Consider the following 16,309-nt stretch of genomic DNA (forward strand, 5'->3'; position numbering starts at 1 on the left):
TGGTTAGTAGTCCTGCTTCCATTCTGAGACAGGCAGTCTAGATCAGCTAACACCCTATAATCAATATCATTGTTGGGTTTATAAAATTAAAATGAAGGTTTTTCAGGTTATTGTAGAAGAATATATGTTCACTTAGAAGTTACTTTGGGAATATGTACTACTATTTACTATAAATTAATTATTCCTAAATATCTGCAAAACAGATTAAACATACCCATTTTGCATGGTTTTAGCTGACCCAGACTGGCACTGCTACAGTTTTTGGGTATTAATCATGCATAAATCCAGGGAAGTGAGATTATCACAGATCTTCAATGTAATTCAAGATAATCCACTATCATCTGCATGACCTTTTTGGCCAAATATGTTGTCTGTTTTTCTTAATTTACAGCGAATGATTTATACTTTTCTTGAAAGTTGTTCCAACCATAGAAATTCCATCTTAACATGTTGCTTGCTAGAAACAATCACTGTTGGCGTTAATTCTAGTAGCTTTTGCTAGCTGTCATACATGGGCGAATATTCTCTGGAGGTAAAGGAAAAATAGTACTTCTGTGAATATTTATGATGCCCTAAAACTTGTCTGTCTTTGCTTAAGTCTGGTTTTGCCTCTTTAGAGACCAGAGTGTATTCTATAATTTTACATACAAAATGTGTTTTAGGGATCAGCACTTTAATCAGAATTAAAGATGTTCTCAGAAAAATTATATGAAACTTTTCTGTTCTCTCACTTAGAAGCTCTAAGGTTCAAAAGAATTTAAAATATTAAAAATAGGCTGGTGGTTTATAGAACCATTTGGCTACAGCAGGATAATTTGGCCTGTTATTATAATTAATGGCCATTATCATTACTTTTCCCTGGCTTGTTATGAGTAGATGATTTTTGCTTATATAGTTGTATGGCTATTGAATGTCTGGTTTGGCACTGGGGTTTTTGCACCCCACTAATCTCCATCTTTTTCTAAATCACAGTTTGTCTTCCCAAGTGCATGGTTCTCCCACTTACAGTTAGAGCCCTATCCCTTAGTAGCTTTAGGATAGATAGCCTTTCTGTTCCCTCTATCAGCCTGAGCCTTGTGGTCCTAAAAAAAGTTAAAGCTAAGAAGGGAGTACATCTGCCTCATACCAGTAGTCTGGACAATTAGTAATAGCAGTCACTTCTCCTTTTCTTCATCCTCTTCCTCCTCCTCCTCCCCACAATGCTCCTGAAGCGTGCCTCTCTCGCTGTGATGCAAGGAGGGCTCTAGAGATAGCTGTGGAAGTTCCCCACGTTGAGGTAATTCTCTTCCGATTTCCTTTGCTTAAGTTCTTCTGCACTTATGTGCAAGATGCTGTGAAACTAGCCTTGGCAAATAGGGCAACCTATCCCTTTTGTGTTAGAATTTTCTAAATCATGTCTTTTTGTGGATTGTAATTGCAGTATAGTCAGTCTCTTACATTTGTAGTTGTTCCATTTCTAAGTAAGTTGAATTAAGAATTTTCAAACTTACTGTGTTCTTTCTTTTTTTTTTCCTTCGTTATAGTTCTAATAGAAAATATATGTTAAACATAGTGGTGTCTTATTCCAGAGTAATTTGGGAGAATCTATTCACTGTTTTGAAAGTAACAGCTAAAATTTATCACTGAGTTGAGGAACCTTCAGATTATAGGAGAAGGCAATGGGAATGTACTTTCCTTTCCAGCTGTCCATGTTGGTCCTTTATTTTAGGCCAGCTAGGTGGTAAAAAAGCTGGTTTTCAGTCTGTTCCCTGACTTATTTATATTAATAGGTTGTGTTTTTAGAAATTTTGGTAGTGCTTGGATTTTTGTCTGTATCACCAAAATCAATTAACCAAGGCACAGATGAGAAGATGAGAGCACCCTCTGCTCTTAGTTAGATTAGTGACTTGTAAACTTGACTTGGTTTTAGTGACCCTGCTGACCATAACTGTGGCTTACTGCAGCTGTGAATCAGTCGACCCTGGTGGCTTTCCAACTTGCGAATATGCCATGCAGGGCAGGCATATAAATAAACCCCCAAGGGGGTTTATTAAGTGTGCAGAAGTGTACAAATCTGCCTGCGCTGCTGAAGACCAGCATGGATTGAAAAGGTTCTGGAGCGCAAAGAATTTGGAAAATGCAATTCAGAGACACCCCAGGAGGCTATCGGCGAGACAGAGTAACGGCATTACTGCATTATCTGGATTTTTACTGTTATCCAACATGTCACCCCTTGTGAGAGGAATACAGTTAGATGTATTCAGTTAGACCTGAATACAGTTAGAACTGAAAATTTACTACTTATGCTGGCATTCTGTAATTTTTCCTAAGCGCTCTGCTTCAAGGAAACGGAAATGTTTTGTCACAAAGAAACTTACTTTTCTTCCTTCGCTCCTGTATATACCTTTTCATACTCCACACTTTCCACTATTTAGTGTTGTACATGTTCTATGCTATTATCTGTCCAGACTTCATGCAAACCTAGGTAAATATCTTCCTTTTGTACCTGCCCTTCAAACCCTTATTCTTCAAAGCTGACTTAGCACTGCTGGCATGGTTCTAAATATGAAATACCTGCATCTCTGTAAAACTTGGAAATGTCTTACTGCAGCCAGTCCTCCTAGCAACACTGCATAACCGATTTGACTAGTTTTTCCCTTTAGCTTTGTTCATTAAAATATCCCAGTGCATACTGTCTCATTTTTGTGTGCACATTCTTGAAGTCTCTGCCTGGCTGAGGATAGAGTAGAAAGGTAGAACTCTTTCTGTTTCACTGATGTTCTACATTTTTAATCAACACTTCAAAAATTTTTCTAATCTAACTCATAATTCTTCTAATCACTGTGGTCCTAGAAATCACATGTATACATAGCCTAATATTGCTTCCACCAGTGAAACTGAGTTGGCATTGGTTAGGCAAGAGGTCACTGTGGTTAGAACCCTTAAATTAAAGCTCTGTGAATCTCTGTGTTTAAAATAGTGAACCTCCTCTGCCTGGTCTTGCCTCTGTCTTTTGGACAGAAACAGGTTTTCAAGCCAGCTATGGGGCTGAATGAGAGCAGATACTCATTGATGTTTAAAAAGTACAAAGCACAGCAGAAATGGTCTCTGCAGCTTTGTACATCAAGAAATTTCAAATATAGCCAAAGGAGCCCAGGTAAATGAAAAAGGAAAATGTTACAGTCACAGAGAATTAACAGCTTCCAAGCAATAAGCTTCAGCTTTTTTTTTTTTTCTTTTTTAAAGCAAGCTACAGCTGAGGAGGCTCAATAATCTTGATTTTTATTATAAATCAAAATGACATTTAAAAATTAATACGTTTCATGTAACTTAATTTATACAAAATTGTCTTCTAGTAAGAGCCTGGTCTGTTTATTATTTCATAACATTCTTCTTTCCCAGAGGCTTTCATGAAAGCATGTCAAGCCATTATATAAAATAAAATTCAACAAACGTGTGTATATATATAATTTACTAGAGCAGAAGTCTGTGCTCACATGAGGGAATTAAATCAATACTCTCCAAAAAGATGCTTCAGAGCAGAGTGCTGCTGTGCACAGCAGGGCTCTGGGTGGCTGTTAGCTCTTTGTTGTTATGCTCTAAAGCCCTCCCTAGACAGTGGGCAGTGGCTGGGAGCTCTGTGCCTAGGAAAGCCTGCACATAGCAACAGTCTGCATCGCACTGCCTCTTATCTTCCCTGGCTCTTGACCCTTCCAGTACAGTTTGGCTATATTGCATCAGACCAGCAAAGCTTTTGGCCCCTAGATAGATGTTTCATATAGACACCTTACTTACAAAAATCTATTTCCTTGGGAGTAATTTGCTACATGAACAAGTATGTAGCATAATCTGTAGCATATATGGCAGATCAGATATGGATGACTGGACAGAGAGGTTTTAACACCTCTTTAAAGTAAAGCTCAGCTCAGAGAGTCAGTCAGTCGTAAATTAGGAAGTGTCAGAATGAAAGCTTCCCACGTATTTCAACATGACCTGCATTTGTATGCATCATAATAGGTTACATTACTATTTAAGGGTTTGCATAGTTAACTTCTTTATATGTTACAAAAGGTACTGACTGAACAGCTACGTAATATTTTATTTTATTCTTTGTTTTGAACATATAACTTCAAACTTCCTGACTGCCTACCACACAAACCAATAATAAATACAGTATTTCATATTTTCTTCTTTGGGTTTTTTCTAGTCATACATGTAATACTTGAGTGTTTCACAGACAGTGGTGAAGTTACCTACATAAAGTCCCTTTAAGGAAGGGGGATATATTTATTTTTCAAGCAGGAACTTTGGTACATACTATCATAATTGTCAAAAACTGAAAAGTAGCTGTAGGTGTGCAGACTGAACTTCAGGTGTCTCATGCTAAGCACCTAGAAGATGAGGGAGAAAAAGCCTATCTTGGAAAAATCTTATTTGACTTGGTCAGTATCATATAGGAGTGCTGTGCCGGGGGGAACCTGTTAGCTAAATTAACCAGATTTGAATGAGATTTAGAAGCCTCCAAAGTTCTTAAACCTTTCATTAAAATTGGCAGTGGGATGGAGAAGACGGGCCCAGATGAGTACCCTTATGAGGACAAGGCTGGCACAGGTCCACAGTCGTATATTTGGCAGCTGCCTTGCCAGTGACCACGTGCTTAGCTCTGAACTACCCACCACGTCTGTTGTTTCCCGAGGAGGGACGTGGGGTGGAGGCAAAGCTGGGGGCTGGGGAGGGAGTTTGGAAATAAGCCAAAGGATGCCAGTCTGCTTGTCACTACAATACTGCACCGATTCCTCTGCTTACAGAACAGCTTGGTTCTTTGTTCAGTCCAGAGCTCTCTTTTCCTTGCATCTGCCTATTATGCTATAAATTAGGCAGGGAATGTTGTGGCAGATTGACCCTATCATTTTTGTTTCTTCTCAGTAGTGACCATCCTGTGTACTTAATCAGATGGTTTCTCTGGAGGAAAAAAAAAAAAGCATCATCTAATTTAAGATGCATCGTAACACACAAGCATACACAATAGCAGCAAGTTGAAGTACCACAGGCAATCTTAATTCTAATATTTCTAACCATTCCTTTCAAGTGGTCAAATTTCCAAACTGTTCCTCAGCTTGAAGATGTTATATAGTTATTTTAAAAAGGCAAAAAGTAAAATTATGGGAACAGGAGAGAATTTAATATATGAAATTAGATTGACGTTATATAGTGCCTTGTCTCTGATTTTTGTTGTTAATGCTACTGGTTGTTCAGTTAGCTCTAGTAACGTGTTACCTTCAGTGTAAATTGGACACTATGGAGAAACTGAACCCGCTATCCAGTGGGTTTTTCAACTGTCTTGAAATTTCAGAGAGACATAGGCATGAGGATTCTGACTTCTGCTCTATGTCAGGAAAACAAGAACAGCGTAACTAGGTCAGAACAGACATATATCTAGACCTATGTGCTGTTTCTGTGGGATTAGTGGGATACCTAAGGAAGAGTGCAAGGTGACCACATAGTGATATTTTCATGATATGCTCCTTCAGCCTCCCGATTTACATAGCTCAGAAAGTTCTTGTACCACAGGTTGTCATTGGCTCATATTTGATTTTTCTTCTAATAATTTTACTAGCTGTATGTTGAATCTGTGTAGATTTTAGCAGGCAATCCTATGATTATGGGATTATAAGCAAGGTATTTCAGAGTTTATCTATTGCGTGAAGTACCTTCTGTGATTTCCCCCCTGCCAAAGTGCAGTAGAAGCAGATCTGTAAAGCAAAACAGTTCATGATGAGAACCCATCACCTACAGAGTGCTCACTTCAGGTGTTTTATTTCAGAGTAGCTCTAGTCTGGCTTCCTATCATGCAAGCATCTACAAGAGCTTGGAGTACATTTTTTGGTTTAGTTTCATCGAAAATGAATCCAGTTCTATGCACTCTAAGACCAGGCATGAACCAAGGTTTATAAATGGGGTTGTCTAAAAGTTTAGCTTGAAAAGCCCATGTCTGATCCTAACTAAAACACTGATGTAGGCACATCAGTGCCTCCTAAGTAGGAGGCCTTTACTCTTTCTGTCCTGAGGAACTTGGCCCAATAACTCAGCAGAAGCATAATCCAGCAAAGGAAAGAAATTTGAATTCACTGAATGGGTAGTTCAGTAAGTACAAGGAAGGACTCAATAAATGAGATAAAACTTCACCAGAGAAAACTGCATGACTGATGGTTGGCATAAAATTTCCAATCAAATGATAGAAGATTTCCAAATTTACAAGCAGGTAAGGTAGGATCTTGTAAAGTATTTGGTAATTTTCATGGTTGAATCACTTCTGGACATTTCATCTGTAAACAAATTTTTATATACAGTGGAAGAACTGCAGAAAGTTCTGAATGTCTTCAGAATTATTGTTTGTAAAATGGGTTTGTCTCTTCATAAAATTCATTAAGAATGAGAACAAATATATCATTTCAGTTATCAAGGAAAAAGACAAAGTAATGTCCCATTACTGAAAAGTGTGTTTCATTAATGCAGAAGAAAATGTAAAATTAAAATTAAGTTTTTTACAGATGTGCTGCTGAAAATCAAAAGTCTCTTATCTTGCAAAGTGAGGAAAAAAAGTAAAATGTAATAAACTGTGATCCCCGATGATACCTTTACAGACTCATCTAAACAGATACTGTGACTTTTGCACATACAAGACAAGAGAGATTACTTTTGAGACGCATATGAAAAATGGTGTTGGTGATGCAAGTCCTTAATCAGGTTCATCAGTTGTAGCTCTTCAGTTTTAGTGTCCTACTACTTTTTTCCTTTGAATCACTTTTGTCGTCATTATTCATAAGATTTTATTCTAAAATGTTAATCATTACCATATAATAGTACCAACTTGATGCATGTAATAACTTTAAATGTGAAGTATTTTCCCATACTTATCTCCTTACACATGTTGTGAATTTAAAAGTATAATGTAGTATGTTTATTTTTAGTACACCTCCGGATAATCTCTCAATTCAAGAATTTCAGAAGAATGAGAGTATTGATGTTGAGGTAAGGAGGCTTTAACAAATATACTGTTGAACACAATGAGATAGTGACATTCACGGATTGCATTTGGTTCTGAAATAATTTTTTGAAAAGTTACCCATTCATTATTTTTTCTGTGATACTGTTTTCCTTTTTGAAAACAAGACAGGAAATTCATAGGCTCGGAATTCGGCTGCTTCGGAGTTATGCAAAAAGTAGGAAGTGGCCTGCCAAAAACTACTTCTTGTCCACTCAAGTTCAAAACAGCGTAGGGTGGCTAAACCAGAATGTGTTTCTGCCTCTAACCCATTATCTAATTCTTACTTACTATGCTGTTGCCAAGCAATTACATAGGTAATTGTAAATCATGGAGGAAGCCGACAAACCTAAAGTGAGTGCTTTCTGTGTTGCGGGGGGGCATTCAGTCAGCAATGATGTTGTTGCCCTCCAGACGTGTTCTCAATACTGAAAAGCTTGGGCATAAATGAAGAAATGTTGCCTCTTTGCGCACTACAGAGACCGCTGTAATTGTAACAGAGATCACGTTTGGTTGGATAAGGCCAAAGAAAATTAAGAGCTGATGATACTTGGAATGAAGAGGGACAGGTCCCCTTTCACTCCAGGACAAAGAGACGTGGCAGACCAGGGATTAGGGGTACAAAGGAAAAGGAGTTGCAGAGAAGACATGGCAATATCTGTGGGCTTGGTCACCTGTCATCTCTCCAGCATGGCAGCTGGGACACAAAGATTTCTGGATGAAAAGCGGGAGCGGTTCTGTCTGCAGTGAGCAGAACTCTGAGATCTACTGCATTAATTTGTAGAGATCTAAACCCACCTTGTTCCCGAATGGGAGCATCAAGACCATGGATAGAAAGCATTTCAGTTACTGTGCATTGCCTTAAGCTTGTTTAGCTAATTAACTCACTTGTTCTGCTTTGCAGATGTCACATTGTAAGCATGTGATATATGTGTTAATGTCAGAGTGAGGATATTGAATTGGGTGGAGGGAGAGGGAGATTCCTAATGCTAGATCTTCTCTTTTCAAAACCATAAATTCGATTTGTAGAATATACTTCAAATGTCAGTGGAAATCTGAGTGATAACTGCTTCAGAAACTCTGACAAAAGTGGGGGGAAAAAAATGTATTATTTCAAGTTTGATGTTACGCACAAAGCCACAATTTTTGGACATATCTGCAAATTTTAAAAGCTAGCATTGGAAAATTCTGTGAAGTTTCATTAGGCATGTCTCTTGTTTAATGTTTCTGTCTTCTTCATACTAGAATTACAACTTATATTTATGTTGGTTTTCTGAATATTTATTTCATTTATTTTAGGTGGTGCAGCTTATCAGCACAGAGATACTGCCATATGCTAATTTTATTCCTAAGGAATTTGTTGGTCAAATAATGACTATGCTCAATAAAGGCTCAATACATTCTCAGTCATCCTCCTTTACAGGTATGGTACCTGAATAACAAAAGATACAGTGTTCAAATCTACTAGAAAGTAATGAAAATGTTGATAGTACTTATTCTGATAAAGACTTGAAGTTCCATGGCATGTACTCAGTATAGACTGTTTCATATCCAGCTTGTGTTTATAAATTATATTTTATTTCATGGAAGTTGCCGAGCATTCCTTGCAATTTTTTAAAAATTATTTCCTTACTACTTGGTCAGTGTCATATATAATATTGTACTTGTGTTAGTTTATATTTATTCTTTCTACATAGTTTGTTTTGCATTGTGCCAGCTGAAACAGTTCTAACAATAATTTCAGACAACTGTAAGACAGACATAATATCCTGTTCCTAAAAACTAAATGACCTTAGCGTAACTATATGGTGTACCTAACCAAATACCTTATCTGCCTTTGAGAAAAAACATTTATAGTTTTTTGGGAAAGATGAAAAAAAATGGACATATGCCACTACAGAGAAAAATATTTGGATTGTACAATACCAAATATTAGTACTTATGAAGTAGAACTGTTTAATTGATTTCATATATTTTATTATTAAAGCAATGTCAAGTAGGTAACACGTTACTGAATGTGTTACATATTTTATCTTTCATTTTTGGAACTATTGTGATTATTGCACAGTCACCTCTTCTTAGAATGTATTCTTAATATTTGTTCATATCAGTGTTAATCTTTTTTAATACTAGAGGAGGGATAACCTTTTTGCAAAATATAATAAACTGATTGAAATGCAACATTTAGTGTATTGACATGCATGCTGCACAATTAATATGATATTTTACTTTGACAGAAGCCGAAATAGATATTCGAATGAGAGAGGAGTTTTCTAAGGTGTGTTTTGAAACACTGCTCCAGTTTTCATTCAGTAATAAAGTCACAACTCCTCAGGAAGGCTACATCTCTAGAATGGCACTTTCTGTGCTCTTGAAAAGGTCACAGGATGTATTGCATCGCTACATAGAAGATGAGAGGTTAAGTGGCAAATGTCCTCTTCCACGGTATGTACATTGTCTTTAGGAAATGCAAGGTATTACCAGTACTTTATGAGAAGAAGGTTGCATTCAAAATATCACTCAATCATTAAAAAAATATTTTGGGGGGGGAGGTGACATTTAAAGCCAGGGAAATGTTTTTGTGGGGAAGACATTTCAAAGAAAATGTTGATACCAATTTTTTGTTGAAAAAGCTTTAAATAATAGTGATTGTATTCAGTGCTGTTACATAGACAATAGGACTGTGACTTAGTAACTAACATTTTCAGTTACTGAAACAATGTTTCTTACATCTGTAAATAGACAATAGGACTGTGACTTAGTAACTAACATTTTCAGTTACTGAAACAATGTTTCTTACATCTGTAACATAATATTTCTGAAACCTGATTTCCCTTTATTCCCAGTAGAGCTATGTATAGTTTCTAAATTGAGAGGTGGAGAGTCTCCTTGAAAATAAGATAAAATATCCAAACAGCAACATTGTGAATCCTTACTGAAGTAATTGTTCTTGAAACAGAAAAATTGACTAAAGTACCAGGAAATTCTTTAAAATGGGAACTTATTTAAATTTCACTTAATTTTTGAAGGTTTTGATAATGAATGATGAAGTTGATTCTTCTCACGTTACAGTTAATCATGTACATGAGTATTTTCAGATTGAGATGTGTATGCTGTTACTGTTTCCAGTATCAAATTTAAAGCTATCCTAGCTGAGACAACAACAATGATGGTGGGAAAGCTAAAGACAAATTATAACATTAATCTCTAAATATCCTTTTTTTGGTAGGCTTCATTGCAGCTGTTTCCATTACGTGGTTTTTTTAATGTTGTGTAAGTTTCAAAGAAAACTTATATTCTTGAGACAAAAATGAGTAGTTGACTGTTTGCATTTTTCCCTTTGTAGGCAACAAGTAACAGAAATCATATTTGTTTTAAAAGCTGTCAGTACTCTCATAGATTCACTTAAAAAAACTCAACCTGAAAATGGTAAGTTATTGTTAAACATGGTTCTAAACAAGATAACATTATATCTGCCACAAAGAGAAATTTATTCTTTCCTGTAGTAATTTTCACACAAATTTGAAAAAGTGTAATCTGTAAGATTCAGTCTTTTGTAATTCTGTGTATATGTAGGTGGCAGGTAGACCAAAAAAAAAAAAAAAAAAAAAAAACCAACAAAAAAAACCCCACAAAGTTTTCCCAGTATACCTAAAAGTATAAGGTCCTAAGATATGTTTAATAAAATAGAAAACTTCAATTTATGGTGTCTTTTATTAGATAGAGTTTGGTGTCGTCTAAAAACAAACAAAAAAACCTTCCATAAAATGTTAGTAGAATTCTTAAATATATGTAGTCTGGCTAGATACTTTTTCTTCTCATGATACCTTTATAGGTCACTATGGATCACATTCACATAGGTGCGCTCTGCAATTAAATGGGTGTACAAGTTAAATGAATGGGCAGGCTGTTGGATGCATCAACTTGCGGTCTTGCTTTCCCTCCCTTTCTGCTCTAGTACCTCCTGTCCCCCATATTCAGTAAGATGTCTTAGCTCATTGATGCCCAAGTAAATGGTTGACAGATGTATTTAAAGGGATGAATTAAATGGAAGACCTCAACTTAATTTATAATCATGCGTCCTGTTCCCCCTGTAAGCTGCACCTACTGTATGCATAGAGAGTTCCCACCAGAAAACTTAGTTGGGAGTCTTAGTTAAACCAGCTGTATTGGACTCTGCAACTCTGACAGAATTGCATATACAACACTTCCCTCTACCTCCCTGCTTTTGGTATTATGGGGAAGAGAAAAAAACCTTTCAATCCTGGAACAAACCAACCAGCCTTTCCAGAAGAACACAGGCAGGTGGGTTTCCTGAGGGAGGCAGTGCCTCATTTGCAGCCTCAGCAAGCAGCCAGATTTATGATAATGTGGTTTCCAGGGCTGATGACAAAAGGCTGAGGGCAGACCTATGCCAGGATATATAAAGCCTTTTGGCTAGCCCTGAAGGCAACTGAAGTGCTACTTTGGTGGGCCTTTCTCTTAGAGGGGTAGAGTACCCAACTCAGCTGGACTGTTCCCCACATCTCTCATCCTGCAATGAGAAATTCTTCACCTGGTCCATATATGGCAGTGATTGCCAAACCTCCCTTATGAAGAGAACCACTGGACAAATTAGAGAATCACTTTATTCCCCCTTCTTCTAGCTTTTAATAATTAATCATTTTCTTAAAGAAATAAAATGTTCTCTGAAATCAGGGTTTTGTTCTCTTTTGAAAACAGAGCTAAAACAGAGATAAGCAAGGAAGTGACATAATAAATAAGATTCAAGCTACAATGTTTAATTTCACTTGTTGGACTAACAAACTTTATCATGGATATTTTTGTGTCTTGGTCCAGTGCTTCTCCCTCTGCTTTCTATAGCTCTTGTAATCTGGAATGATTTGAAATTAATAAAAGGCCTCATTGCTGACAAATTTCCAAAAGTGAAAAGTGGGAAAGGCAGGCAGAAAATGTCTCTGTGTTATGGATTTAATGAAAGCAGTATCTTCAATTTGTTAGTTCTTCATCCAGAAAACACAGTGAATGACTCATATGTAGAAACACAGGTGTGTAGCACCATTTTATGGATATCCCATCTGGTTTCCAGCTGCTGCTGCAAAAAAAAAGAGTATGGCTCTCCTGCAAAAATCCCACATCATATCTGAGAGCCCTGCACAGATGTCGTAGTGTCTATATAGCACTAGGTACCTATGTTTCGGCACCTGCATGTGCCCTTATTTATACAGGTACTGGAAAAAATCTATTGTAAGAATTTGGACAGTAGTGAGTGATTCAGTCTGTTCTTTTCTTCATTGCAGTTGATGCTAACACATGGGCACAAGTTATTGCCTTGTACCCGACTTTAGTAGAATGTATCACCTGCTCATCCTCAGAAGTGTGCTCTGCGCTGAAAGAGGCACTGGTTCCCTTTAAGGACTTCATGCATCCACCAGCATCCAAGGTACAGAATGGAGAGTCTTGACCCCATAAAACTTTTTTTAATTTTTGAAGGAAAAAAAGTATCCAAAAAAGTTTGTTCCTGGGTGAAGTTTCTCTGAGGAAATTTCTTGTGACTAGTACTTTGGCAACCAGTGCTGACTGCCTTTTAACTGTACTAACAAGAGCTCAGTAATTCATGAATACAGGCTATATCTCAAAGGTTCCAGAGTGAGTAGCAGTGCAAACCTTTAATAAATTTAACTGAATAGTTGGAATCATTTATAATCTAATGTACTTGCTACAGTATCTTGAAGTGGTGATTGAAAAGTGGGCTTATGTACAGCTTGTTGTGTATGTGTTAATGATGTAATTAAAAATATTTCAATTCAGTCAGATTTATTAGGCTGGTGTTTTGCACCCTTTTTTTGAAGTACGAATTGTACTAAAATTTTATGCAAGATGGTACTGTAACATTCCATATATCTGTAACCAGCCTTTGTAAACAAAGGGAACTGATATACTTGTGTGTATAATAAATGGTACAGTTCTGTATAAAATAGTTGTATTTATTATTTAAATTCTTTTTAAAATATTGATAATGTTAAATGCTTGAAAATGTATTTATTATGAATAAGTTGTATGCTTGCATTTTTACTTACAGTTTGCCTTCTAAATTGCCAGATATGCTCATTCATATCTGATCATGTTGTTAGTTTTTGCTTAATTGAATGTATCTTCTCTGTGGCCATTGGACATCTAAGAAGGGGTCATATGAAAAAAGATTGCAGCAAGCAGCCAGTAGTCTGCAGATCTCAAACTTCAAAGTAGCTGACCTGAAATAAGTTTGAATATGCAGAAATTCACTGTAGCACTTCAACACTACCATACCTCACTTCATAAATATATTTGTTTCAAGATGTTTGTTCCACTCAACTCTATCCATTTTTGTAGTTGCAGCCTTGCGTTAAAAAAAAATATATATTTGAGGGTTGTTAGCCTTTTTTGACCTTCTTGGCAGGTATAACAGTCTTTGAATCATGACCCAAGAGAGGCGATTTCAAATATCTGAAATACTTGGCTGTAATATTTTGTTCAATAATTCTAAGTGCTTTGTTTTGTAATGTCTTTTCAACCCAAATTGTTCTAATCTTTTAATTATAAACTGTGTCTGATATAAAACCATGAGAAGTGTATTTTTGAAGATAGCTACTCATTTAGAAGTGCAGTAAAATTTGTCATTAAGTAAATGTGAATTTTTCACTTTCACGTAATACACAGTAGAAGCAAAACACTTTTAATAGTATTGTTTTTAAAGTTTGTGACTTAGCACTTAAACTTTTATTTAATTAATTATTATTATTTCAATAATGTTTCACCTGTATTCACGTATTTTTAACTTGTGATGTGAAAGCACAAAGGCCAAAGGGGGGGGGGGGGGGGGAGACAGATGCCTTTCTATGGATTTCAGAATTTCAGAGCTTACCTTTAGGTTTTTGTTCCTTAAAGTCTTTTGTAGATATTAAAAGAGATTATCATGTATAAGAAATGGTATTATATCTGTTTGCTTTACACTTTCCTGGCTAAAGGGACATTGATTGGTATATGTGAATAGACGTAGAAGTTGTAGGAGCTTCAACTTGAAAGTGTGATGAACTGGTCAGGGTGAGAAATACCCTGCGTGAATAAAGTTATACAAGCACAGCTTTGAACAGCTTGCTCCCATAAGGCTCCAGTTTATAGTCCTTTTTAAAAGCTTTCTGTTTCAAAGTACAGTAAATATTAAAGAGGCTTCAAGGTCTTGCACATTTCTCTGTGACCTAGGTCGCATGGAACTTAATTGTCAAGTGTGGATAGTTTTTAGAGAACACAGAGTTTACATTAAGGAAACAAATGCTTCCCATTAATAGAATTTATGTCAAAATAGCTTCTTTGGAGGAGCTGTTCCAGTATAATGCAGAACTGGGTCCTACGTACAGATAACAACATTATCCGTACTCTGAAAGTGAAAACCTGGCAACTGCTCTCCTAATTAGTGGAAGATTAGTCAAGGTCTATGAGGTCATTAAAGAAACAAAGTGTAGGACAGGAAAGAAGGGTATTAATTTGGTTTAGAATATATTATCTTAACCAGAATTTCTGGAAAGAGGTGTGCAGACCTAACTGGGTGAATTAGTTTCTAAATGATAACACAGATGCATTCTGTCCAATGAAGCAAATCTTCAGCTTTATCTGTATTTTAAAAAGGGAGTGTGTAAGTCTTTCCTGACTCTAGAGCTTAGAATACTTTACCACCTATGGACATTAATCTTCAAAAGGTTTGACCAATGAGCTAACTTCCCTTCCTTTCCTCTTAATTACAAAATGAATAATATCTGTGCTATTTGAGGCATGTTTTGGACATGCAAGCTGAGGTTGACTATATTCAAACTGCTTTCTTGTATTTTGTATAAATAGTTTGAGAACTAAAAACAAAGCTAGTTTAGAAAAGAGGTTTTTCGTTGACTGATCTTGTGAATAAGAATTATTCCCTTTACTGTGCCTTCCTGTCCAGCACCCAAGTATTTCTTCTAACTTGAAGTACCAGTTTCTTTTTTCTATTTGTACTTTTTGCTAAATATTCTTAGGGCTTCTTTGATGCAAACAGCATTTTTGAATATTTAACCTTCACATTTTTACATGTTTCTAGCAACGTAAATCTTGTTACTGAAGAAATTTAATTTAACATTACCTATTGAGTAGACCCATGTCCAAGTTCTTTTCAAGTCTGTGGGTTGCCTAGTCATGAAAAGTAAAACACGTGGATGTATTCAGGATTGGAGTCTGCATTGTGTCACTGAAATCAGCTAGAAAAGGGGTACAGCTGACTGTATAGAAATATGTCAGCTGGAAGTTAGAAGTTAGCATTAATCGCTTATTGAATGTAACCACAGTCTTCACCTTTTTTCTTCTTCTCCCCAACTTTAAAAAGACACGGATTGGGAATCCAAAGAGAAAATTTGAGGGTCTTACAGATTATTAGAAGGTTCATACCAAGATTTTGGATTACTTGGGAAAACTTGTATGTCTCAATGCCATGACCATTGCCTTAATGTACACAAGGATTTAAGATTACATAGTAACTGATTAGGAAAAAGGAACAGATGCCTCAAGCTGGGAACTTCTTATAAAAAGTCTTATTTGTGGAAGTGACCTACAGTAGTTATTTGCTTATCATCAGAGATGCCTACCTAACTGGACATCCATATTGTTCCCTTGTACATGTGCCTGCTTTCCTACCTGTTTTATTGGTGAGCTGTGGAATGTTACTGGACATTAAGCCACATGAAATACATGGTCACTGTTAGTTATTTACAAGAGCAAGTAGGAGTATGTCTGTGAAACTTCAGTAGTTTATCATCATATTCTGCAGATGGTTTGTTGGGTTTTTTTAACCCAGGTTGAGTTTTTTCTTCTTGCCACATGGCAAACCTTCTCATAGCTGGCCTTGAACTCTTCAGGCAAGATATTTTTAGTGAGGTTAATGCCTTTCTTTTCCTCAGCACATGGCAAACACAAGTACTCGTCATCAGTGTATTCTACAGAAATTCATTTAGAAGTTCAGGATACTACTGTTCTTGGAGGAAAAAAAAGAAAGCAAGTTTTCTCTTCATCTGTTTCTGTACGGCTCAGTTCTGTGTCTTTCACTAGTTGTTCACCTCAAAATTGCAGCTTGCTACTCATTTCCTATGTGGGCAGGCATCTTCTACAACATCTTCTAAATTATCATTAGCAGAAATGCCCCTAGTTTCCAGGGATACAGAAATTTCAGAAAATAAAATATACTATGTGTATTTTCTGTCCATCTATTCTGATCTTTCATTCTGT

General features: G+C 36.4%; 1 protein-coding gene across 8 annotated transcripts in view; it reads left to right on the forward strand.

The window, feature by feature from the left end:
• The window catches only part of MON2 (MON2 regulator of endosome-to-Golgi trafficking), a 121,496-nt gene that overhangs the window by 62,209 nt on the left and 42,978 nt on the right, over positions 1–16,309 (forward strand). For 7 of the 8 annotated variants that reach the window (XM_075494725.1, XM_075494776.1, XM_075494733.1 and 4 more), the window contains 5 exons: positions 6,951–7,011; positions 8,324–8,447; positions 9,262–9,469; positions 10,371–10,453; positions 12,325–12,467. In XM_075494725.1, the coding sequence (XP_075350840.1) occupies positions 6,951–7,011; positions 8,324–8,447; positions 9,262–9,469; positions 10,371–10,453; positions 12,325–12,467 (619 nt within the window). Of the gene's footprint in view, positions 1–6,950; positions 7,012–8,323; positions 8,448–9,261; positions 9,470–10,370; positions 10,454–12,324; positions 13,870–16,309 lie in introns of those variants that run through there. The other variant, XM_075494783.1, reaches the window with a different exon arrangement.

The sequence above is a fragment of the Mycteria americana genome, chromosome 1 (assembly GCF_035582795.1).
Source record: "Mycteria americana isolate JAX WOST 10 ecotype Jacksonville Zoo and Gardens chromosome 1, USCA_MyAme_1.0, whole genome shotgun sequence".
Classification (NCBI taxonomy): domain Eukaryota; kingdom Metazoa; phylum Chordata; class Aves; order Ciconiiformes; family Ciconiidae; genus Mycteria; species Mycteria americana.